The sequence below is a fragment of the Elephas maximus genome, chromosome 2 (assembly GCF_024166365.1).
Source record: "Elephas maximus indicus isolate mEleMax1 chromosome 2, mEleMax1 primary haplotype, whole genome shotgun sequence".
Taxonomy (NCBI): Eukaryota; Metazoa; Chordata; class Mammalia; order Proboscidea; family Elephantidae; genus Elephas; species Elephas maximus.
This window is the reverse complement of record NC_064820.1, coordinates 122,400,462-122,427,915: the sequence shown is the minus strand read 5'-3', so window position 1 is coordinate 122,427,915 and position 27,454 is coordinate 122,400,462. Positions and strand designations below refer to the sequence as shown.

General features: G+C 37.7%; 1 protein-coding gene across 5 annotated transcripts in view; it reads right to left on the bottom strand.

Moving 5' to 3' along the window:
- Positions 1-263: 263 nt before the first annotated feature.
- APC (APC regulator of WNT signaling pathway) overlaps positions 264-27,454 on the bottom strand; it is a 154,115-nt gene continuing 126,924 nt past the window's right edge. For 2 of the 5 annotated variants that reach the window (XM_049872216.1, XM_049872224.1), the window contains exons 9-17: positions 25,959-26,057; positions 23,543-23,921; positions 21,397-21,492; positions 19,593-19,646; positions 15,480-15,619; positions 14,841-14,918; positions 14,463-14,579; positions 9,254-9,468; positions 264-7,694 (exon numbers count right to left, since the gene is read on the bottom strand). In XM_049872216.1, the coding sequence (XP_049728173.1) occupies positions 1,142-7,694; positions 9,254-9,468; positions 14,463-14,579; positions 14,841-14,918; positions 15,480-15,619; positions 19,593-19,646; positions 21,397-21,492; positions 23,543-23,921; positions 25,959-26,057 (7,731 nt within the window). In that variant the 3' untranslated portion in view covers positions 264-1,141. The remainder of the gene's footprint in view (positions 7,695-9,253; positions 9,469-14,462; positions 14,580-14,840; positions 14,919-15,479; positions 15,620-19,592; positions 19,647-21,396; positions 21,493-23,542; positions 23,922-25,958; positions 26,058-27,454) is intronic. The other 3 variants (XM_049872241.1, XM_049872234.1, XM_049872251.1) reach the window with 3 other exon arrangements.

Here is a 27,454-nt window from a genome sequence, read left to right as displayed (position 1 = left end):
TATGCAGTCTACACTGCTGTTACATGATTTTGTTTTAAATGAGCTGTAGTGGAGTTATGAAAAAGGAAACGTAAGTGGAAAGACATTAAACATCAGGAAGTACTAATCACATAAAGAAAAAATTCAGGAATGGTTAAGTGCCAATGCATAATCAACAGTCTTCAACTGTTTTTATTACAGTAAGAGGAATTTAACTCTTAATGCATAGAATTTGAAGAAAAAGATTTATGTAAGTTTTCAAAAGAGGCCCTTTTGACAATTAATAAAAATGTGAAATAAGACCCTTCAAACAAATACCAATTTCAGTAACAGTTTACATACAGCAATAATTTATTCTGAAATGTTCATTTAGTTTCTGTTGAGACACAATTCATGTCTCATTAATAAAAGAGCAGCCATCTCACCTCAAATACCAGAATATACAAGTTACAGCATAGCAAAAATTCTACCTACTTTTAGATAAAATCTAGTTCAGGTAAAATAGTTTCAATGTTTTACAGTTACACAGATTTTTTTAGCACAAAATTGTGTTAATTGTTACAGTGTAGCTATCTATATGCATATCATGTAACCACAGAACTGTTAATCATTACTTCTGAAATTGAACCATCAGTTTCATTCATGCAGTAGAGCAAAGCAGGCTGGGTAAACTTGTTCATCGGGAACCATATTACTGTGAATTTCGCAGCCACATGATTAGTTATGAAGTTAGATGGACTTACGAAGACTAAAACAATTTTTTTTGCATAAATACCAATTTCTCCCTGATGAACAGTTTATAATCTAGAAATGATTGCTAACAGCAATATATCATATCTTCTATCTGTAGTGTTCATTATTTTAAGACAAGCAATAATTAAAGGATGATGGTATGGGATGCTATTTAAATACATGTAAAACATACTGTACAAATATACTTGGCTTTACCATTTTCTTCCTAACTATCAAGTGTGCCTCCCAAAATAAGACCAGTGAAGACTAAGTATACTATCATATATGGCTTCCAGAACAAAAACCCTCTAACAAGAATCAAACCTATTTACAAAAATTTTCAGTCTTTTAAAGTTTCATTTGAAACAAAATTTCTACATAGCAGTTGTAATTAACACATAATTTTCTTAGTTTCATCATTCCAGCTCTTTTAAACAGATGTCACAAGGTAAGACCCAGAATGGCGCTTAGGACTTTGAGTTCCACTGGATTCTGTGTTGTCAGTTTTTGAATCTCGTTTCTTTGTGTTGTTATTCACTGGTGTCGGGATCTGAGATGGCCGGGCTGAAGTGCTATCTGCACTGCTTTTCCTAGGGCTTGGGTTATAATTAAAAGGAGTCACTCTAGCAGCAACGGTCCCACTAGGTGAACTGTGTTTGCTTGAGCTGCTAGAACTGAATGGGGTACGCTCAGCTATAGAGCTTTCACTATTCTCTGGTGCAGGGACAGCATTACTTTGTCCCGCTTTTGCCTCAGTTCCTTTTTGGTCTGGGCTGTCTACCTGAATAAAAGAGTTCCTGCGGTTTTCCAAACCCATGGTGCGTACAGGAGCACTGCCATTACCCACATCCTGTTTTCCCTGATTATCTTTTGAATCTTTAACGTTTGGATCTCCTTTTTCTGAAACAGTGTCAATCACTGGGGGAGTATTTCCTGTGGGAGATCTTCCGGATCTAGGATTGTTAATGGGACAGTCCTCAATTCTCACCCAAACATCTTCTGTTTTAGAAACAGCAGGTGCCATTTGATAAATTAGAGTCTTTGACTCAGCACCATTTGTAGCACCTGAGGAAGTGGTCGGGGAAGTACTATTTGTGGGAGAAATTTCACTTTCTTTTATTTTTCTCCATGTTCCTTTTGTGGGTACGTGGTTTTCTTTAGTTTGCTTGGTTGCTGAAATAGAGTTCACATGTTTTTCATCCTCACTTTTTGCTTTTTCACTGGACTCTGATGAAGCAGAAAGAATTGAGGATGAACTTCCAGTTCTTCTCCAAGTGCTTACGCGAGGAAGGGACGATGAATGTTTGCTGTGCTCACGTTTCCAGGTTCCTGATCTGTTGATTGGAAGTCTGGAAGGACTTTCAGAATGGGAGCGTGCTATATCATGGCGCTTTGCTGGCCTTCCATCATTATACTCTACAGTAAGACTGAGGTTAGGTGGGAGTTTTCGCCATCCACCAGGCTGAACAGACGAATGTGTGGATAGAGACATATCAGGAAGTGAAGGACTTAAAACAGGGGTCTGTGCCTGGGACCTAGTGGGAGAATTTGGTCTAGAAGATGGAGAAAGAGATTCAAATGAAGCAGATTCCTCCAGTTTTCTCCTTAGGGTTGGGCTTGGAGCTTCTTTGATGAAAGTTGACTGGCGTACTAATATGGGTCTCTCTGATCTATCAGATTCACTTCCACTAGATTTAGTTGAAGACATTCTAGAAAGTTCTACCTTTTTATTGGATCCATTGCTATTACTCATCTGATTTAGCCCTTTGGACGCAGACTCACTTCTTGGGATACTACTGCCATTCTTGGGAAAACCTGTTTGTTTGGCAAGGTTCTGTTGGCTCATTTGTCTTCCTGGGGATGTATATGACATCTTCCCAGACCCCGAGGACTTAGTTGAAGCAGTACTAGGGGATGATGTCCTTGGCAACTGAGATAATTTATTAGGAGGACTTATTCCGTTTCTACCAGGAGAAATTGAGTTTCGCCCTGGAGACTGCACAGGTCTACTTAATGGTTGCTGGGCAGGTCTTGAAGGAGTGGAATCTCTAGATCCTGATCTAGAAGGTCCTTTATTTGACCCACCTGGTTGGGATGTCTGCCTGGTAACAGGGCTTAATTCTGACTTTACTGAAGGCTTGGCTCCTCTAGGAGAAGTGGTGGCTGTCTGACTTTCACTAGGACTTTTGGAGGCTGGAGTCTTAAGGGGTGGGCCTTTTTTAGAAACAGGACTTGTACTTGAAGAGCTATTTCGAACTCCTGGAATATGAATCATTGTCCTACCTCGAGAAATTGAAGGCATGTTTGTTTGAAGGGGCTGTTTCATTTGGCTTGAAACTTCTGAATTAGATCGAACTTTTCCAGTAATCAAACTTTTAAAAACTTTTTTTCCTCCTTTGATTCCTTTATTTTCAGATTCTATCTTTTTAGTTTCCAATGTACTTTTCTCCCCAGGTTTTAGAATTCGTGGGCCTTTATTACTTGTAAAGGGTTTTTCCTCTTGATCAGGTGTGAGATGAAATGGTGATCCCAACGAGATTCCTGATTTCAGCGAAAGGATGGAATCTGAATCAGATGAAGCCTGTCTAGATAAACAAGCAGCAGCAGCAGCTTGATGTAAACTACTCACTATGGAATTTGCACCTTCCTGAATAGCTTTCCAATCAAAATTTTCTGAATCAGGGGATAAACCATGTTCTGAATCTGGTCTCTGTGTATCTTTCAAATCAAGTGTCAAATCTTCTGCTAATATACCCCCCATATTTCTAGGGCTATGCTTTTCATTATCACCCTTCAGTCTGGAAGGCTTCTTCTTTTTTGGCATTGCAGAACTTATACATTCCTGTAAAAGGTCATCTTCAGAATCAATACTAAGAGAACTGAGAGAACTGTTTCTCGAGAAACAAACAGGGGTATCTTCAACATGAAATGATTTAGGCGCATAACCTGATGCCTGAGGTTTACTGGGTTCGCCTTGTGAGTCAGGGGGCTCAGTCTCTTTGACAGGTTCATTTTCTTTGTTGTTGTTGTTTTCTTGGTCAATGTCACTGAGAGAACTCAGGGAAGAATTACGAGAAAAGCAAACTGGAGTATTTTCAATAGCAAAATTCTGTAATTTTTCATCAGTGGCTGCCCCTCTGTCTGGTATGTCTTTGGATGACTGGGGAAAAGTGGATTGCTTCTGCAGTGTGGGCTTAGACTGACCTCGATTCACTGGCTGTTTTGCAACAGCCTGTGTCTTATTAGCTGATTGTTGGTTTGAGGTTAATTCTGTGTGGCTGGTGACTTTAGCTTCTGATTCCTTATTTTCTTTCCCCTTTCTTAATTCAGCCTTTTCTCTGGAAAGGTCAACATCGTCATCATCAAAATCTAGAGAACTCAAAGAATCATTTCGTGAAAAGCAGTAAGGAGTTCCTTCAATAGGTGTGTAATGATGAGGTGAATCAAAAGCAAAGCTTCCTCTAACTCGATCTTCATTATTTGGCAGCTTATCATTCAAATCCTTAGAGTTATTTTTCAAGCTCTGTTTCTTTGAGTCTTTGTTGTCTGAGAAAGTTCTTTCAGCATTTAAATTATTTTTTGTCTCTGTATTTTTTCTTACACGTGTCCTATATTCAGTATTTTGTGGTATAGGCTTTACTGGTGAAGTAGGTTTCTTTTTCTTACCATCTAATTGGTTTTTGTTGGTTCCAGATGACGATGCAGATGCTTGTTGGACCTGGTCCATGATCTTTTTCACACGGAAAGGCTTGTGACTTTTTCCTTTGGGCATAGCAGAATTAATGCATTCTGCAAGAATATCACCTTCCTCTGTCTTATTGTCATCCAGTTCAGGTATGGTTATAGATGGTTTTCCTCTTTGAGCCTCATCTGTACTTCTGCCCTCTGTAGGTATGGTATCCCGTTTTTCAAATTCACCTGACTGTGCCCCTGCTCTAACCCCTTCTCCAGCAGCTAATTCATTTGGAGGGGATTCCATTGTTAGATCACTTAGAGCAGTAGCCGTGGAAAAGTTTACAGGTGTCCCTTCTACACAGTATACCCGTGGCATCACATGCTTTTGTGTTTGTAACCTGTTTTGTGATGGCAGAAGTTTGTACACAGGAAGCTGACTTGGTTTCCTTGCTACAGGTGGAGGTACTTTTGAAGCAGTCTGGGCTGGCTTTTTGTCTTTGCGTGATGAATTTGTTGGCATGGCAGATATAATACATTCTTCTAATATTTCAATATCATCATCATCTGAATCATCCAACAGATCCTTTTCAGAGTCAGTAGGTTTCTCTGCCTCTTTTTCTTGGTTTTCATTTGATTCTTCAGGCTGCTCAGATTCTGTTTCATTCCCATTGTCATTTTCCTGAACTGGAGGCATTATTCTTAATTCCACATCTTTCTGTATAAACGGTTCATCGACACTCAGAGCACTCAGGCTAGACGAACAGGAAAATCCATCTGGAGTGCTTTCTGTGGCAAAATGTAATAACGTATCAGCATCTGGGAGAACTTGGACCCTCTGAACTGCAGCATTTACAGCAGCTTGCTTAGGTCCACTCTCTCTCTTTTCAGCATTAGGTACTTTATTTTTAGATGCCTCTCGCTTAGTCTGAACTGTTTGAGGAGGAGGAGGAGGGGTTTTACTTCTGCTTGGTGGCATGGTTTGTCCAGGGCTATCTGGAAGGTCACTGGGGCTTATAATGCCACTTATCATTCCACTGCAGGGTTCGCTCTGAACAGAGCTAGCAATCGAACGACTCTCAAAACTATCAAGTGAACTGACAGAAGTACATCTGCTAAACATGAGTGGAGTCTCCTGAACGTAGTGCTCTGGTGGACTTTTAGGTGTCTGAGCACCACTCTTTGATGGCGATTTAGCCCCAGAAGAAAATTCAACAGCCTTGTGCCTGGTTGATTCTGAGGATGATAAACCAGAAGCCTGGAGTCTGCTGGATTTGGTCCTAATGTGCTGAGACACTGCTGGAACTTCACTCACAGTTTCCTCAGTTGATCTAGTTCCGCTGTTTTCTTTCAGTTCTGCTATTTGCAGAGTACTAGCAGAATCTGTTTCCTGTGTTGTCTGATCACATCCTATTTCATCTTCAGCTGATGACAAAGATGATAATGAACTACACCTTGAAAAACATATTGGGGTATCTTCTACACAGTAAGTCTGTATTGTTTCTTGGTTGATAGAGGGAACTTTGCAAGAGGTAGCTTTTTGGGCCTGACCACTTCTGCTTTGTGCTGAACTTGGATGAAGCTGATTTTGCCTCTTGGCATTAGATGACGGTGGGGATGCATTCTCACTGCTTGAAGAGATGTGTTCAGTTTTAGTACTTTGTCCAGATGAACTCTTTGAGAATGAAAATGATGGTTTCTGTGGGGCTGGGATATCTGAGGCATATTTTAAACTGTAATCAATAGGTTGATCCACATGATGCTCCTCTTCGTTATATTTTATGCTGTAATTTGTTGGTCTCTCTTCTTCATGCTGCTCTTCCTCAGAGTAACGTTCGCTATAGTTGGTTGGCTTATCATCTTCATAATCATCTTCCTGACACAAAGACGGGTTTACGTTTTGATTAATTCCATGACTAGAACCCACTCGATTAGTTTCTGAACCATTGGCTCCCCTTGACCTATATGGGGAAACACATTCTTGCTGTCCAAAATGTGGTTGGAACTTGAGGTGTTTATCATCAGTGCTCTCACTATATACGGGAAAAGTTGTACTCTGACTCCTTGATTGCCTTTGCTCACTTTGTTTTATTTCATCTTCTATTATGTGTTTGGGTCTTGCCCATCTTTCATTCTGTGAAGGACTTTGCCTTCCAGAGTTCAACTGCTCATCTGAATATTTAAGACTATAATTTATTGGTGTATCTAATTCTCCATCATTATCATCCATATGATTTGCACTATGTATTTTATGGGCTAGGTCAGCTGGATACTGACCATAACTGCAAAATTTGCTTTCATCGTCTTCAGAATAAGATTCAATTGAGGGTTTCATTTGACCTCTTTTACCATAACCATCACTACTACTGACACTATTTAAACTATCATTCGAAGATCTCTTATATTCCAATTTAGCATAAGGCATAGGACATGTCCTATTTGAATTTTCTGACTTAGTGAAGTTGTAGGTATTTGAATGCGTGTGGGCAGCAGAGCTTCTTCTCAGTGCATTTCTCTCATCTGTTACACAATGTAATTCAGTGGTTGACCCAGAACTTCTGTCTTCTTGAGGGGTATGAATGGCTGACACTTCCTCCATGACTTTGGCAATCTGGGCTGCAGTAGTGGAGATCTGCAAACTTCGCTTTGAAGAGGTTCCTGGATTTTCTGTTGCTGGATGGTAGTTGCCTAGGCCAAGTCCTCGCTCTCTCTCCAAACTTCTATCTTTTTCAGAACGAGAACTATCTAAACTTCCTCTTGATGAAGAGGAGCTAGGCAACACTGTAGCATTTAAATATGGTGAAAGGACAGTCATGGTTCCAGCATTAAAATTGTCTGATCTATTATCATCGTGCCGATTGGCGTCAAAAACATAGTCACCATAGAGATTCTGCTTGTGTCTCTGCTTACTACGATGAGATGTCTTGGGACTTAAATTGTCAATATTGTCAAAAGTTTCTGATAAATGCTGAGCATCTAATTCTGCTTCGAGGGCTTTTTGTTTCCTAACATGAAGAGATGGCAGGCTTGAACCAGGAGACATAATATTGGCATCCTTATACTTTGCGGGTCTGTTTGCCATGAGATTCCTTAAAGCTGCAGCACTTCCCATTGCAATCATTTTGTGCTTTGAATGAATGAGGTTCTTGAGCATGCTAACTGCCCCCATGTCCCATAATGCTTCTTGGTCTTTAGGATTTCTTGCTGAGAGATTCCACAAGGTTCCACATGCATTACTCACTATTGTCAAACTGTGAGATTTTAAGTGTTGTAATAAGGTTTGTAAGCAGTTGTTCTCTCTTAAGATTTGCCTGAAATAGAAGACACCACAAAATTAAAATCCAAATCTGTGTATATTCACAACAAATTAACTGACATAAAACAAATTTAAATCTAAAGGTAACTACTAAAACTTATTAATAGGCATAGTATAATTGTACCAAATTATTCTAGAAATTCCAAGCATCCCACATCTCCTTTTGCTTTCTTTGCCCATTTAATGTTTATTGTTTTTTAAATATCTGTTGGACTAAAAGAAGTAAAAGGGTTAATTTTAATCTAGTCTGCATTACCCATTCTCACCCAAATAACTTTAAAAATTTTTTCTTGAGTAGATACACTGACTCTATTCACCTGATGACAGAATTCCCCAATTTAAGGACTATAAATTTATCATGAAAGGTTATGCTGACTAGGAACTCCGTAGTCATTTAATCTATAGATGGTGTTGACTACTGTGACATCTTGGAAGAGGTAGAAGAACTGATAGATTTTTATGTAGTCAGGGAGCATACTGAAAGCTCCTAGATCAGCAAACTGACTTATTAAAGTAATCTCTATGTCTCTGGCTGGGTTTTGTGATACCGCTATCCCTTATTAGTGCTTTCGTTAAAAAGAAAGTAAATTCAAATTTTTTAAAACACTTAAAGGTAACTTCAAAAGAGAAGGGTTGAGAATTAGCATATTGAATCTTAGGACTTAAAAGAACTATAACTTGTTTCATCCTTGGCAAACAGAAATCTAATGACAGCATATTCAGCTTTAGTGGGCTTTAAAATTGACTGGTCAGGGTGCATGGTGGCCTTTAAGATGGTGGTCTTCTCTCAGCAGTCCAGGAGTTAACTGAATGCTTCCTGAGTTTAAGGAGTCTTCTCTGCATAGAACAAAGGGCTACAAGGCTTGTCGTGTGTGCATCAAAAACTTAAAGACACTTACATTCCTTATAGGTTCTTTTTACTAAAAGCACCTCATGGTCTTTTAGAAAATGAGAAGAGGGGCAATACTAGACGAATTAAAAAAAAACAAATATGCTGTGAAATATACCCATATTTTTTACTGGCATAATACAGAGCCTAAGTTCTGCAAACATGTGCCCCGTAGCTGAGGTGCTCTCTTAGCTTTCACAGCTTCAGTAGACTGGATGAATGGCTGTTGGCTAAGTGGTAGTATCACTATCGATGTTAGGACATCATTAAAAAAATACTCTCTGGACCTACCCATAGGTTTATTTATCTATTTATTTTATATCCCTTATATTCCTTTATGCCACACTAACAAATAGGAAGGGATTTTATCCTATCTAGTATTTGTGACTTTTATTTTTAATTCCACGTAGGAGCTAAACACCTTTCAACTCTAACTAGATTCCTTCATGATGCTATATCCTGTCATTTATTAGAATAAATATATTAATGAGTTAAACTAGGAATTAATAATTATGTTTTCATTGTAATAAATATATTTTGGTTTAGGACTTGTATAATTATACAAAACATTGCTTACAATTAGGTCTTTTTTGAGTGCAGAAATTCTACACTAATTCATTTAAAATAATATAAAACTCTGTATATGTATTTATATATATATATACCTGTGGTCCTCATTTGTAGCTATCAAGCTAGACACATTGCGTAGTATCCCACCTCCACTTTCAATAATTGCTAAAGTATTTGTCTGGCTCCGGTAAGTGAGAGTGCCAACCAAAAATGCAAGCGCACCATCTACAGCACATATATCAGCTTTATTCTCAGTGCAATGTGCTGACAAATTCCATAAGGCACTCAGTACGCTTTTGAGGGTTGATTCCTATGAAGAAACAAAATATGTCATCTAATTAGAGTTGGAATTTGTCTCTCTTCTATTGAATAAAAATTATATTCTTATCTCCCCTGCTCCCCACCACTCACTGATCAAGTACTAAGAATTCTCCTTTAAAAAAAAAAAAAAACTTCCATAAAATACCAAATGTAATTTAAGCCAGTGATATACCTATAAAGCAAGCAGGACAAAATATTCAACTAATGACATTTATGAACTTCATTCTAAGATGGTACACACAAATCTTAAAAGTACTTATATTAGAATATGAAACAGAACCGATATGCATTATGCAAGGCTAACATCAGGATAGTAGAAACCAGAAAAGGCCTCTATATGCCAACATGGAAAGAAACCTAAGAACTGTTAGAGGAAAAAGCACGTTGCAGAACACTATGTACAATATTCTGTTTGTATAAAAACACATATACCTACATGTGGTTAATTCAAAAGCAACAAATACGCCTTATTAAAAAGAAGAAAGTAAAAAAATAAGAAGAAAGTATATTGGAAAATTCCAATTTCTTAAAATTATCAAAGAAACAAAATAACTACAAAAAATAGAATTCCCTAATATACAATATCATAGTAAACTGCCAAATTGTAATTGCCAAAGAAACACTCTGACTATAGTTAATGATATCTTGTCAAAACTTGCTATGATCCTAATGCCAGCCTTTCTTCTTACTACATAATCAGTCATGAAACAAACTTGCATTAGAAATCTACTCCGTGTCTACCACAATTAGGGACATATGAACATAGCAAACTGTAATCTGCTTTGAAGGTTATAACAACTTACTTAGGGAGGGAAAATACAAAAGCACAGATGAAACCAAGTATTCTAAAGGAAAGATTATTGCAGGTTGAATTTAATCAAATAAATAAAATATCTCATGGAAGAAAGCAGCTTTGTACAAGTATAAGACCTGTACATTCAGAGAAGAGGGGAGACAGTCACTCCTGACAGACGAAGCAGAATGAGCAATGGCATGGAAGTGGAATCAGCAAGGGAGGGCTGATGAACAGGAAGACACAGGAGAGAAAAAGTCCATGATGGGGAACAGTGGGAAGTAAGGGCAGAAAGGTAAAGGCAGGCCTTGAACGCCATGGCAAACATTTTGTGCCTAGTCCCGATAAATAGCTACCCACTGTATTTTCTTCATCAGGAAATTAAATGAATGAAACAGCCTAGGAGCAGGTTTAGACACTATTTAGTGATGATTCAGTCAGAGGAAGGGTTAGGGAGCAGGGAGAAAGTTCTTTCAATAATCAAAATGTGATGGAATTATACTGTGACTGAACTAAAGGTGGAAACCCTGGTGGCGTAGTGGTTAAGTGCCACGGCTGCTAACCAAAAGGTCAGCAGTTCAAATCTACCAGGCGCTCCTTGGAAACTCTGTGGGGCAGTTCTACCCTGTCCTATAGGATCACTATGAGTTGGAATCAACTTGAGGGCAACAGGTTTTTTTTTTTTTAAGTAAAGGTGGCATATTTGAAGTACCAAGAGACAACAGGAAAAACTACAAGAGTTTAGAAAAATGAGGTAAACTGCAGTTGACCCAGAGGTGAAAGCTGAAGTTGAGAAAACAGAAATTGCTCTCCATGAGATTACATGTAATGGATCAAGAGTTATATTTCAAAGGAGCTTTATAATTAGAGGAGTCAAAAAGAAATGATTAGAGGCCAGGGTATAGGTTTAGGCAGTAAAAGCAAAGTGAGATGTTTCAATAAGGTGAGTGATCAGAAAGTACCCAATACAGATAAAGGTAGAAGAACCAAAGGAAATCTATAAATCTATATTTTGTGACCTAGGAGAGAGTTGTATCAGAAACAAAACTAGGAGGGACTGAAGAAAGTACGGTTGGTTAAGAAATAGAGCAAGTGACTTGCTCAGGGCTTTGGTTGTAAAAGGAAAAAGAAAACACTGCAGTAGTTAGAGAAAGCAATGGAGAATTTATTTTCATCTTCAAAATACTGGGCTTATTACAGACAGTTGGAACATAAAAAAGAAGGATCCAACCACCAAAAGACAACCCAATCAAAAAATGGGCAAAGGACTTAACAGACTTTTCACCAAAGAGGACATTCAAATGGCCAATAAGCATATGAGAAGATGCTCAATATCACTAGTCATTATGGAGATATAAATCAAACCTCAGTGAGATGATACCTCACCCTCATCAGAATGGTAATGATTAAAAAAAAAAAAACAAAAACAAAAACCAGAAAACAAGTGTTGGTGAGGTTGTGGAGAAAATGGAACCCTCATCCATTGCTGGCGGTAACGTAAAACAGTACAGCTCTTGTGGAAAACAGTTTGGCAGTTCCTCAAAAAGTGGAACATACAACTACTATATGACCTAGCTATTCCACTCCTTGGCATATATACCCAAGAGACTTGAAAGCAGTGACGCCAGACAGAAACATGTACACCAGTGTTCACTGCAGCACTTTTCACAATGGCCAAAAGGTGGGAACAACCGAAATGTCTACCAACGGATGAACGGATAAAGATAATGGAATACTACTCAGCCATAGAGAGAAATGAAGTCCTGATGCAAGCCACAACATAGTTGAACCTTGAAAACATCATGCTGAGCAAAATAAGTCAGTTGCAAAATGCTGTATGATCTTACTTAAATGAAGTAAGCAAATATATAGAAACCAAATATTATTAGTAGTCACCAGGGGTAGAAGGAACCAGGAAAGGGGCAGTTGATGCTTAGGGGACATTAAGCTTATGTTAACGGTAGTAGAATGATTTGGAAAATGATAGCAAGAAGGGGTACACAACTTGAAGAATATAATCAATGTCAGTGAATTGTACATGTAGAAATTACTGAGATGGTGTATGTTTTATCATGTATATGTCCACCAAAAAAAAAGAACAAGTCAGAAGATGAAGGAGACAAGTAAGGGACTAACATCTTTGAATAAACCGCAAAGCTTGGGACACAGAGTACAGGGGAAGGAAAGGTTCTCTTCTATTTGTAGAAGAAGAGCCAGGTAAATGAAGATAAAGTGGTGTAATACACGGGGACATGAAAATAATTCTGATTCTTGATCATTAGTAATAAATGAAGTTGAGAAAGAATAGATGAAAAAGTAAAAGAGAAAGTTTATGACTGTTCTACTGCATGTAGAAAAAGAAGGACCAAATAAATTCTAATATTGCTAACCAGAACAGGCCCAAATCAGAACTGGCTATTATAAATTTCTCAAGGGCTAGTTTTTTTAAGATTGGGCTTGCGTTAAAAGTTTATAGATGAATTTAGGGAGATACGATCTTTGAAATACTACTTTTCCAGGGGCAAAATGATAGGGGCAGTGAAAAGATCAGTGATTGCCGGGATTCAAGGGAAGAGAAGGGGGAATGAATAGGTGGAGCACAGGACATTTTTAGAGCAGTGAAACTATTCTGTATGACACTGTAATGGTGGACACATGGCATTATGCATTTGTCAAAACCCATCGGACTGTACCTCATGAAGAGTGAACCCTAATGTAATTAACTACGGAGTTTAGTTAATAATAAGGTACTAACATTGGTTCGGAAACCCTGGTGGCATAGTGGTTAAGAGTTACGGCTGCTAACCAAAAGGTCGGCAGTTCGAATCCACCAGGCACTCCTTGGAAACCCTATGGGGCAGTTCTACCCTGTCCTTTAGGGTTGCTATGAGTTGGAATCGACTTGATGGCAATGGGTGTGGTGTGTGTGTGTGTATAATATTGGTTCATCAATTTTAACAGATATATCACACAAATGCAAGGTGTGAAATAATACAAGAAAAAGTGTGCCTGGGGGGTGCTGTGGGGACTCTGTACTTTCTGTACAATTTTCCATAAACCTAAAACTGTGAGAGTTCCAGGTGCTCCACATCCTTGCTGACACTTGGTCAATATTTTAAATTTTAACCAATATAATTAACAGTATCTTATTGTAGTTTTAATTTGCATTTCCCTGATGACTAGTAATGTTGAATATTTTTTTTTTTAATGTGCTTATTAGCCACTCATATATATCTTCTTCACTGAAATGTCAGTACAAATCTTCTGGCTATTCAGTAGTGGTCTAACGTTACCTTTACGTAAGCCTTAAATACACCTGAATATTCTCTTCATAACTAGTCACTTTGTTGAATACATTTTTTGTTTGTAATAATTTTTCAGTTGATTTTCTTGGGTTTTACATGTATAAAATAATTTGCCAAAAATACACAAATAGACATACATACAAAAACAAAATCCTTTGCTTTCTCTGAAAACTTTTGGAAAAAACAAAACAAAACAAAAACATAGGCTGTGGGTCCAGGAGAACTGGCTGGGTGAAAGAAGTCCAGAAGAGCTCAGCAGGCATTTTTGGTCCCTTTTAGATTTCAAGTTTATTTATTTTTAAAATTAGCTTAATGTTTCTGAAGTACATATCCCATCTAGAGATATTTCCTTCTGTGAACAAATTATCATTGGGGACATTCCTCACTCTTGAGTCTGATCACTTTTGGTAAGTTAGCCATCAAAATTCGAGGGCTTTAGGGGACTGAGATGTGGGAAGCATAGAGGTAACACAGCAAGGATTCTCAATTGGGGGTAATTCTGTCCCTCTCCCCCCTGGGGAATATTTGGCAATATCTGGAGATATTTTTGACTGTCACAACTTGCAGGGGGGAGGATATACTGCTGCTAATGGGTAGAGGCCAGAGATGCTGCTAAACATCCTATGATGCACAGTTTAGCCCCACGACAAAGAATTATCTGGTTTAAAATATCGATGGTTCTGAGATTGATAAACCCTGATTTACATTAAGCCACCTTGCACAATCTTTTCCACCTTAATATTTTAGCAGTGTGGAGCACTCAAAGACTAAAGACTAGTGAGATGGGTAGGTAAGACCTTAGGAAATATCAGGGGTGGGAGAGGGCAGCAAAAAAGTAGCCAAACATGAAATCTGTATCAAAGTACTAAATGTTTTCAAAGGTACCTTTTTAACTTCCAAAGCACATTCCATCAATGCTTTCACACTTCCAACTTCACGCAATGTCTTCTTACTATTTACATCTGCTCGCCAAGACAAATTCCTCAAAACACTTGCAATAACCTGCAAATGAATCAATTTTAGAATAAGTGATATATAAAATGATTCACATCAGTTGCTTTTTTGTATTTAATGCGAGAGGTAAGAGTATCTCTTAAATGCTAATGCGGTGCTAAAATGGAATTCCTACAACATAAATATCTTCCTTTATTCTGGTGTTAATGTAACCATCATTCAAGCATGAGATACTAAATACTGAGTCACAGCTTAAATTACTCTAAATCAGAACATTGACCTGCTAAAAACTGAAACGCTAAGTAGTACCTGCTGCAAGTCTTCGCTTTCAGATTTTAGTTGAGCCACAAGCGCTCTCATGCAGCCTTTCATAGAGCACAGAGTAGCCTGTAGAATTAAACACAGAGCAGGGGTCATCAGAGAGGCAACCTGAAGCTGTGTTTTATTATCATCTCAAGCCTAGTTTTAACTGTCTCACTTAATAACTAGTATTTTACCTGCAAAAGACATAGAACCAGATCACATTAATGAAAGACAAATACCCTCCTAACCCCATCTGTTCTTCCCTTGACAAACTGGAAAATAAAGTGAACAAATAAGAATCACAAGCAAAGGGCTTTAAAGTAAGGCTTCTTATTTGGATGGGACCAGCATGTGTGTAACACTTGCCTTGGTCAGCAGGATTTTCCAATTTTTGCTCTCATTCCAAAGAACAGTGTTTTTACAACTACATAAGACAAATTCATTACTCTGTTCCCTCTTTAGATGTGCTTTTGCCTTTGTTTAGGCATAGGATGACTGAACGAATAGGGCTATGCAGCGGGATGGGAAGTACACAGTGCTTAATGGAGAAAGTGACGAAAAGGAAATCAGTGAAAAGTAGTCTGTAGGAAAGTAAATTAGCTCATACCTGAGATTTTTTAAGAAATGGATTTTATAAAAACATACCTTGTTGGCTACATCTCCGAAAGTTAAGTTTGTCAAAGCCATTCCAGCATATCGTCTTAAAGTAACACTGTAGTGGTCATTAGTAAGCCCATACATCTCACAGTCCACTTGCAATAATTCTGCAATAGCCTGTAGTCCTCCTAATTCAAAAAGGGCAAGAGGAAAAAAAAAAAAACAATAATCTAAAACAAAACAAACTGGTACCAAGGTGGTAATTTAAATATTAGGAAAAAAAATCTCAAAGAATGAGAATATATGGTTTAAATTTGCCTTTAGAATTAAAAGCCATATAAACTCTTATAAAAGACTTTTATATAAGATATTAAGTACGACTGACAACTATTCCATTTTCTGCCAGTTTCTCCACCCTCCAGCCTCCATACATTGTGTTTTGCCAATGATGCAAAGGCTATTTTCTAAGGTGAACACTAGGTTTTCCTGAAAATAAGCAGAAAATGATAACCTTATTTTAATAATTAGGACTTTACACTCTTCACTGTCACACACTGTGGGCCTATTACTTTAGTATTTTAAATCTGCCAAATAATTACCTTTAGGAATACTGAAACTTTTAAATGAAACTGTGCACATAGCAAAGCTTTTTTTTTAGAGAAGAAAACATCTGTTCAATTTATTATGAAGTTTTATAAAACTATTATGATTAAAAAATTTTTTACTTATATTTGATACTCGTGAGTATCAAATACGAGCTGTACACGGATTTAGTACTTTCTGTCAATCATACCCCTGATTGACACCACTGGGTATGTTCAACAATGCCTACAGTGATCAACACTGGAAAAGTAAGAAGGAAAATGAAGGGAAAGACGTAAGGAAGGGGAAAAAAATACAAGCAAAGCAAAATGATGAAGAAATGAGCAAAATAAAAAGTACATATGGAGGCTATTCAAAATATTGAATCATTATGGAAATGGGGATATTGTTTGTCACAGAGAAGCGGCTTACAGAAAAAATAAAAGAATGAATATAAATAAACACCAAATTTTTGGACACTGGAAGTCTAAACAGTCAATCATTAATCTGAAAGAGAACCAGTACATTTAGTATTCTTATAAATCGTCTTGGAAGGGTCAGTATGTAGGGGAATTGGCAAGTTTGTAAATGATACAAAGTTCTATTTTGGGGGCATGAATTCCAGGCCAAGGGACTTAACTATAGGAAGATTTTTGCAAGGCTACGTGACTAGCAGAAATAACAGAGTTTGAACGTAGATAAGCGAAAATTAATTTGGTTAAAAAAAAATCCAAATCATGTTTGAGAGGATATTCACCCATCTACCCATTCATATATAGTCAGTGGATAAAATATAGTCACTGTCTTTAAGGAGCTTACAGATTAGAGCAAAGATAACTAATCTGCTATATTTTTACACAAATAACACATGCCTTCTACGTTTGCCAACTGCGCCCTCCCCTGTGAGGTAATTTCATAAGCGCCACTATGCCAACTTTTTCACATGTAAAAAAATTAGCATAGTATGCTTATGAAAATACCTCATGGTGGTGGGGGAGGGCATGGTTGGCAAACACAGAAGGCATGTGTTATTTGCGTAAAAACATGGTAAGTGTGATGGACTGTGGAGATGCACAGGGCAAGATAACGGGAACTTACAGCAGTTTGAGGGATTAGGAAAAGGGCTGAGGAAATAATGTTCAAGTTGAGACTAAAGAGATAAATGAGTATCTAAAGGAGACAGGGCAGAACGACAAAGAAGCATTCTAGGCATAAGAAACAGCATGGCCAAGGGCCCCCGGGCCTGAAAGGGCACACTGTACTTGAGTATGTATAGCAACAAGGACAGGACTACAAGACGAGGCTACTGAAATGGGTAGGGTACAGATCATGTAAGACCTTATGTGCCACATGAAGGAATTTAGGCAGGGAAAGGAATAATTAGGTGTGATTCTAAATAGATTACTATGGTTGCAGTGTGCAGAATAGAATATGATTAGAAATGGAGAACCAAGTAAGATAAAAGTACTGCAGAATAGGAGGGAGGATGGTGGCTTGGAACCAGGATGAAAAGTGATTTGAGATATATTTTATGAAACAGAATTAAAGTACTCTGTTATGGGATGTGGGGGATAAAGACAGAGTCAGGGATGGCTTCCAAAATTCTGGTTTAAGCAACTGGGTTTATTGGGATGCCATTTTCTGAGAAAAGAAACCCTGGGGATGGAAGAGGTAACAAGTTCAGTCTGTGAAGGCTGAATCAGAAGTGTCTGAAAAGCCATCTAAGTAAAGATGTCAGATAAGTAGTTTGATAATGCGTAAAACTCAGGACAGAATTTGAAAAATACTGTAACTGAAGGCCAGGGAGTAGATGATACTGCCTAGGGAGATGGGGAAAAGAGAGTCTAGAGCAGAGTTTTAAGGAATTCCATCATTTAATAGTTGGGTGAAAGAGAAGAGCCAGTAAAAGCACTGATAATTTTGACTCAGGGAATTGACCTGTGAGTCACTGGAGACCTAATGAACTGATGAGATCTAATGTACTGATACCAAAAAACAAAAACCTGCTGCCGTCGAGTCGATTCCGACTCATAGCCACCCTACAGGACAGGGTAGAACTGCCCCATAGTGTTTCCAGGAGGACCTGGCGGATTTGAACTGCTGACCTTTAGGTTAGCAGCCATAGCACTTAACCACTAGGCCACCGGGGTTTCCAATGTACTGATAGGACTACCAAAATGTCAAGTATTATAAAGCAGAGTATCAATACCAAAACAGAATATACTATGCTTTGTATCTGCATAAAACCTACATATACCTGGTGTAGCAATATTTGGGATACTTTCTTAAGAAAGGTAAAAAATGCATCTAAACAGGTCCCAGGAAGGCACTAAATGATCCATGAGTTGAGTACTACTGTTTGGATAAACTAAAAAACTTTTAAGACTTGATTCTGAAAACAAAGATTACAAAGAATATGGTGGATGTCTACAAGATCATGAAGAACGTGGCCAAAGAAAAAGAACAGTGAATAAAAAATTTATCTGATAGAGATAAAAAGAGGGAGCCCTTTAAGATTTCAGGCAAATAAAAGATTTCAGTGAATTTTAAGGCAAAGAATGTAATTCACAGGTTAAAACTATAAATGGATTCACAAAAATATGATACAAATTCACGTCTGACAGAATAAAAAACAAGGTGTCCTAAGAAAAGTTAGGATGTTTTCAGGTAAGCCAAAAGATGATGAGCATGTTCTTCAACATCTTTCTTGGTGTCTGTGTTAGAAAATAGTGATCTAGATGGAACAAGTATTATTCAATATGGCATCTCATAATTTTACAGATAATAGAGGACTAAGTGCCTCAAGGGACATTCAATAGAACCCTTGAGATTGTTATCAAAAAAGATATTATGGAGATGACACTTAATGTACAAAAGTATTATTATTTTTGTTTTACTTGGTTTAAATAGTCACCATTAGGATAAAATATCTCATTCTAAAATAATTAGGAGCCCAACATCAATATTCTATAGATTGGTGTTTCACAAAATTTCCTGATCTTAAGAATCACTTGGGCCACTTGTTAAATATGATTCCCAGGACACTCTCCTAGAGATTCTGCTTTACTAAGCCTGTTACAGAGCCAGAGAATTTGTACGGTTTGACAAGTGCCTCTGGTGATTGTTATGATCTGGTTTAGGAAACACTAATGTAGAATACAACATGAGTTCCTCGAAAGCCAGGACCATGTCTCAATCATTTTTATATCTAGCGCCTAGCACAGTTTCCAGGACAGAGTCGGGAATGAATAAATACACATCACTGATATTATAGTCTAAAACTTGCAATACTAATAGATGTAAACTTAGATCCTGATAGTTGTGTAATGTTCATATATGTACAAATGACAGTTCCAGCTGAGTGGGCTCAGGAATTTCCCTTCACCCATTTGGGATGTCCTTCCTCCTTATCTCTTGCTGCCAGATACCTTGTACTATCTTATACTATCTCCCCGCAAAATGCAAACCTTGATCCTCCCTTTGCCCCGGTGCAAATTTGGAGGCTAGGAATGAGACGGTAATCCCCCTTGGGTATGTCCCCGGCAGTCACACCCCCAGAGGCCCCATCCTGCTCCTCACCTGAAAGCCCCTGCCCTAGCTCCTGTGATGAAATGCCCCGGGTAGCCTTCCTACCTGAAGAAGGAAGAGGAACAAATACTGAGTCTAGGTTTTACTTTCAAATTCAGATGATTATTGTATTAGTCCTAGTCTACAGTCCATTGGAACACAGGGACATTATATAAAAACCTCTGTGGTGTCTTAAAGTTGGATTAATTTTCCTGTTTATTCATTATTTTTATCTCCTTCCCATTATTACTAGCATTAAAGAAAAAAACTGAAAATTTTTAGAAGTGCTAGGATCATACTGAGGAGGGGAAAACTCCTAAGATTATACTCAGTTCCACAGAAGGCTGAGGGAGGAAAGAGAATCAGGTGGGCCAATTGCTAAGGTCTGTGGGAAGAAAAGGGTGGCTGAAGGGCAGGCCTGAAAGCACAGAGCACACAGCATCCCAAAGTGATGGCTCTGATGGTGACAACATTCATTTTTGGCTGTCTGGGTTCTCTGTTTAAATGACTCTCATGACTTTATTGCTTTAAGATAAAGGATGAATGACAATGATGAGGTGGCAGTAACACAAAGTGGGGCTGGAATGTAATGTCACGTAAACAGCACAGAAAGCAAGGGCACAGCTACACCAAGATGGAAATTCAGTGTATGCTTCTTGCTGTGGCATGACTAGAGATCCAGTTCACATGAGATGGCTCAGCTTGATGCAATTTATCAATACCACATGTGCAAAATGAACCTAGAAATCAAAGAAAAGCTGTTATATGAAAAATGGGGTGCATATATGCAGGCTATATAAGGTTTTGAGTATGTGTTAGACATGTACCTAAAGGAGTAATCCTTTCAATATTAATGGAATGTTTCTGATTTAAATTGACCATGATATTTTTCAATATTAACTAGTTTCCAAGTTACCAAGCTGCTCATCATGAAAATCCAGTAAAGTACTAATAATTATGAAGAAAAATCTTAACAATAAGAGAATCTTAATAGTAATTCCTCCTGGCATTTATCAGAAGCTACTAAGTTCTACAAAAAATGAAATAGCTCTACATTTCAAAATAAATCAAATTACCTTCCCTGTCAACTGTCACAGAGGGTCTACCTTGGAAATGGGGACAAGGAGTGGCCCATATAATTTTTTCAATCTTTGGCTAAGACTTTGAAAATCCAAGTGAGTTTACAACAGGGTAGCAGTTTCTGTGATTCAGGATCCTTTCTCCTCTGGAAACCAGGGTCCCATCATTTGCTACAAGGAGGAAGCAGCTGGTAATAGAAGTTAGTGGCCTTATATCCCAGTTTATCAACGATTAAAAATTTTCATTTATCACACTGAATTTCTACCATGATTTAGAAATCAACCAGTATTCTTTTATAGCATTAAGAAACATTTATGTCAAAACCAGACTTTACTGGTCTGACTGGGACTGGAGGGATCCCAGAGGACATGGCCCCCGTACTCTCTGTTAGCCCAAAACTAAAACCATTCCCAAAGCCAACTCTTCAGACAAAGATTAGACTGGACTACAAGACATAAAATGATTCTGGTGAGGAGTAAGCTTCTTAGCTCAAATAGACACATGAGACTAAGTGGGCAGCTCCTGCCTGGAGGTGAGATGAGAAGGCAGAGGGGGACAGGAGCTGGGTGAATGGACATGGGAAATACAGGGTGGAGAGGAGGAGTGTGCTGTCACATTACAGGGAAAGCAACTAGGGTCAAATAACAATGTGTGTATAAGTTTTTGTATGAGAAACTGACTTGAATTGTAAACTTTCACTTACAGCACAGTTTAAAACAATTTCTTTTTGTCTTACCAAGTTCATTCATTGCATGTCTATGCTCCTCATCAAATGACAGTTTCATTAGAACACACACGGCAGGACAGATCTGATGTTCAACAGGGGCAGGCACTGGAAAATAAAAAATTGACATGAATCATAATGTCTTGTTATCTCAAAAGCAATAATGTTAACATACTTTAAAAATATACAGGGGTCACTAATAATGTCCCTAACACATAGTTACGTAGTGGATCAAAAAAGTTTGTTGAATGAATGAATGAATACTACAAAACATGAGAAAACTGTTTTTTCTTGTTTCTATAAAAACGTTTTCCATTCATCTGCTCTTGACCAAGTCTGTTACAACAAATCACTTGCAGGTGTATGCTACGACTTAAATAACTAATAACTTTAAATTATGTTATAAATGAATTAACCCAGTGGCTGCAACAATGGACTCAAGTATAACGATTGTGAGGATGGTGCAGGACTGGGCACTGTTCTGTTCTGTTGTACATAGGGTCACTATGAGTTGGAACCAACTCGGTGGCGTCTAACAACAAATGAGAGAATACAAAGCATTTTGGTATAAAACTGGTAAGCTTTGTTTACACTTTCTATTTAAACTATTGTTGTGTATGGCTTAACGGCATGTGGCTGTGTACAAAAGTGGTATCTACTAGAGAAAGTTTATTATACAGATACTAAATAGCAAAAATTTAAAGAAAACGGTGTCCAATAAAATGTACCTCCACACATAATACTGTGCACAAGGTTTCAAACCTCATTATTTAAAATAATTAAAAAAAAGTATTTTTCAGCAGTAATATGAATTTATTCTGTTTACTATTTGAGAACAGGAATCAAGAATATGAAATGTGGGTTGTTATATAATTGTGGAGAGTAAAAGAAAATTCAGAAGGGCAGTATCGTCCCAGTAAAGTACCGTATTAGTTCTCTTCATTCCTAGGACATCTTTATAAATTTTCCAGTAACCAAGGATTATGGCTTCTTCACTATCTCAGCTTTTTAAAGAAATTATTATATTTTAAATAAATTCATCCCTAAATCTAAGCTTAAAAAAACCCAAACATTTTGCCATAGCTTCATAAATCATACTGGCACCATCACCCCCTTCTCCTGCTCCTCAAATCAACAGATGACCCTATGTGTGTGTCCACTTATCTTTGAACTCCTCTAGAATGCCAATGAAATTTCAAGGTGAAATAAAGGAAAATATTAGTTAAGTCCACTGTTAGACTGAAGGTACTAGGCCTATAAGCTCAATTTTCATGGCTGAGTTCTTGTCAGGTGAAAGGAAGGCCTTACCTTAAATACTTACTGCTTTTGGCTCTTTGCTACAGGAATGAAGTAAGTTATGTTCCCAGGGGTCTCAGTTCTCCTGTTCCCTGCTCCTGAGGGCGAGGGGCTGGTGGCTAAGGGTTTTTCCCTGAGCAAAGAGCTGGGTGGCTGATCGTCCCCAGCAACTGGGGCCCATTGCCTGGAGCAGGATGGTGCAGCAGGAACAGCACTAGGCTAAGAGTCAGGAGATCTGGTTTCTGTTCCTAACTCCAGCACTAACTAGCTGTGAGGCCATGAACAAATCTTTCAGCCTCTCTGAGCCTCAGTTTCTTCACCTGTAAAATAGAAATAATATCTTCCCTTCCTACTTCACAATGCTGTTGTGAGGATCAAATAATATACCAGATATAACACAGCTCTGTGTCTACTAAGTAGAGTAATACACAAGTGTAAAAATTTATGGTTTGGTCACTAATAGCTGATTTATCAGCTATTATGGATAGTCACTTTTCTGACCTTCCTCATCTAAAAAATGAAGGAGAGAGGCAACATAATTGCTCAGGTTCTTTCTATCGCTACTATGCTATGATTCTGGAAGTCACTCTTGGTTTTTGTTCCTTTTTTTGTTGCTTAGTGGTGTGCACAACATTTCCTTTACTGAATTTTTCTAAGGGAATTTAGCCTTAACTTTAAACTCCTGGTGGCAGTGGAGCTAGTTAATATGATTTGTTCCTCCTATTCATAAAGACGACTTGATGGCACTGGGTTTTTGGTGGGTATTTATAAAGACAACATACTAACTAAAAAAGTTTTCTTTTCTAACGAGTTTATATTTGTTTTGTAACATGCACTATGATGTACACTATAGAAAACATACTTGGATTTTTGTCCTGGTCCATGCCTTGTTCATGGGCTTCCTGCCACTCCCAACAGGTTTCACAGTAAGCTCGTATCTGTTCCAAAAGATGAAGGACTCGGATTTCACGCCTGCCTCTCTTGTCATCAGGCTGTGAGTGAATGATGTTGTGGAGTGCTGCACTGGCCCTGGCCCGAGCCTCTTTACTGCCCCGGGAATTTCCCAACAATACAGAGTCTTTGTCATTGCCATGTAAAAGCTGGATGAGGAGAGGAAGACATCCAGACTGTCGCATGGATATACAGCTGTCTTGGGAGCTAGACATAGCTAGCAAAGTTCGTGACATATCATCCTTATCATGAGTACCAAGCATTGACAACAATGAATACACCATTTCCACCTGTGGGCCAAATGAGTTTAGAAACAAAATTATGACTTTAATATCCAAAAGCCAAAACTAATGAAGTGATGAATGGGATATTTATTGTAACTCATTAAAAAAAAAAAAAACTTTCCAAGATGAAATAATGAGTGTTACTTCAAAATCCATATAATTATCACCAATTCATTTATGTGAGTAAATAATATAGGGATATAGTATAAAGTGTTGAAAGAGAAAGTAGGGTCTTGCATACTTAAATTGTTATTGGTCTGGGTCAGTTGGCAATCATCCATTGATTGTAACGACTGATTAGTGAAATTCAACTGATTTCATGCACGCATATACACAGTGAAAAATGTGCTTTATCTAAGTTCTTTACACAATTTACAATTTTATTTTACTTCTTTTAATCTACAACTGCAATTGATAAATAGAAAACACTTTCTCAACAATTATTTACTAAGTACTAGTTTTCAGCAATCATTAATTCTTATCAGATTATAACGTTGTTAAAATTACATACTTTCTCCCTACACCTGTAGACACGACAGTGTTAGGCAAACAGTATAAGACTGTGGAACAACGGACCTTCATCAGACCTGGGTTCAAAGTCTGGCTCCACCACTTACAAGCTAGCTTTGTGACACTGGCAAGTTATTTGGTTTCTCTGAGTCTCAACTTCCTGTTACAAAATAGAAGAATTACCTAACTAATAGGATTTTTTTCTGTGAAGATTAAATGATATAATACATGTATAGGGCAGTAGCTGACATTTAAAAAAATGTAGCTCTTAATATTATCATGCATGAATAACTTCAAAAGGAGATGGTATTCTAGTTGCTAGTTTTCATACAACAGTACTGTTGAATAGTAGTGATTTTCTTTATAGTAAAAGTTACATATTGATGTTGGATAAATCTGGGGTTGAATGCCAGTTTAATTACATAACAGCTGCTTCAGCTTCTCTTGCTTCAGTTTTCTCATTTAAAAAAGAAGGATAAGAACACCTCACAGGGTTTCTGAAAGAATCAGAGATAATATACATAAAATTCCTAGCACAGTGCCTGGCATACAAAAGGTCCCAAGTAGTAGCTATTGGAGTTATTAAAAGGATCAAGTTTAATACTGGCAATATCATTGAGTGCTCCAAAACCCATTTCTTAAATCAACTGTAATTTCAGTAACGCTTTCCCTAAGAGCCATTATATTATATAAAGATTATATAGAGTATGCTATGAAAACAGAATTATCTAGATTTAACTGAAAATCTATTGTTTAGTAATATTATAATTTCATCTTAGTTAATATAATATTAAAGCTTCTAGCTTTAAAACAATAATAAAATAATAGTTTTTTTTTGAACATATTATTCCTAAGTCCTCCTAACAGGTGCAATACCCTAGGAAAACTCACTTATCAGCATTGGATAACATTCAATTTCAGCAACTTTTTCAACCATTTGAATAAATAATTATTAAGCACTCATTATGTGCAGGCACTGTGCTAGATGCTGCAAAAAAATAAATAAAAAATAAAATAAAAAAAGTCCCTCTTCTCAAAAAGAAAGTTTCATGCAAACTGTTAGTAATTCAAAGGGGGCAAATGGATTGCACGTAAAGGTTAGAGGATTTTTGGGACAAGAAAATGTTTTGTAAAGAAGAAAAGCCCTAGAGTTTTGAAGGCTAACAAGGATTCTGACAGCCACTGCGCAGTAAAATAGAAAGTGGAGGTGTCTGCCACCAAGGCAAGGCGTGGAGGCAGAAAGCCATGGGGAGTGTTCAGGAAGCAGCAAGTAAGCCAGTTTAGCAGGTGCTTAGGATACTTGTAGAGAAATGGATGATAGAGCTGGAAAAGTATTAAAAACTAGCTAATTTGGCACCTTTTATACCTTAATTTTTCCTTTGTTTATATATTTTTGTAAAAAAGATGTCATTTTTAGCAGACAGTAGTGATGAAATCAGAATTCTCCTCTAGATGAATTTAAAACTAGGTATGAGGAATGTTTCAGTAAAGTATTCATAGTCCTAGTGGCCTGGGTTTGTAATCTTCTGTTACCTTGGTTCCCAGATGACTTGTCAGCCTTCGAGGAGCAGAGTGTGTGCTACTAGAACTCAAAACACTGGCTGTCTCATGGTCCATTCGTGCAGCTGAACCCTAGAAATTAGCAAAATTGTAGATAGCATAATTTTATATTTTACAGGTAAATATAGACACCGTCACGTTAAGTTACTCCAAATTAACTGTCTTTAGAATAAACAGTTAAATACACCATTAGACGTATGAACGTTATATCCAAAACCAACTGCTGTTGTATTGATTCCAACTCATGGAGACCCTGTAGGACAGCACAGAACTGCCCCATAGGTTTTCCAAGGCTATAAATCTTTATGGAAGCAATGTGTCACATTTTTCTCCTGAGGAGCGGCTGGTGGGTTCCCATCACCAACCTTTCAGTTAGCAGCTGAGTTCTTAACTACTGTGCCACCAGGGCTCCTCATGAACATTTATAACTGTTCAAAATGAATATTTTAACCTACAAACTTACTAAGTAGATTTTAGAGAAAAACTAAAGGAAAGGACATTTGTTGCAAAAAACCATTTAAACTAGAGTGTGAAATAACCAAACACTGAAGGAATTCCAGAATTAATACTTTTTCACAGATCAAAAGACATGAAACCACATTCCGTTAAATACAAGTGACTGATAAAAAGCAATAAAGGAATGTCCAAATTTTGAAATGCTCCAAATCTGCAGAAAATAAGGGTGAATTTGGCATAGTCCAAGTCTTCAAAGAATTCACAGTATAGAGAGGGCTGCTTGAAACTTCCATTGGAAAAAGACATGAATAAATAAGTAATTCCAGTGTGATGTGCTAAGCACCACTGTAGAAGAAAGTATAAAATACTGAGGGAAAACAGGAAGAAGCCACTAACCTCTTAGGGATTAAAAAAAAAAAAACAAAACCCAGTGCCATCGAGTCGATTCCGACTCCTAGCGACCCTATAGGACAGAGTAGATTAAGGAGACTTAAAAACAAACAAACAAAAAAAACCATTGCCGGTGATTCTGACTCATAGCAACCTTATAGGTCAGGGTAGAACTGCCCCATAGGATTTCCAAGAAGTGGCTGGTGGACTTTTGGTTAGCAGCCATAGCACTTAACCACTGTATCACCAGGGCTCCGGGGATACTAAAGGCTGCATAAAATAAATAACATTTAAGACAGGCCTTAAATTTTGGAGTAGAAGACTGCTGGAAGGGTCTGTGCTAAGGTATAAGATTGGAGAACTTGAAGTGTTCTAGCTTAAGGGGGGTAGAACATAAGTGTATGATGGGAGATAAAGGTTGGGTTAAATCACGAAGTGTCTCATGTGTCATATTAAGGGTGTTGCCTTCAAGTTGTTGATGCTGTGAAGACACTGCACTTTAGGCAGGAAAATGGCATGACCAGAATAATGTCTTTTAAGAAGAGTATGGAGGACAGGATGAAGAGATCAGGGGTGGGGAATCTGGGAGAGGGTTTTTTCAATAGTTCAGGTGAGTGGTTATG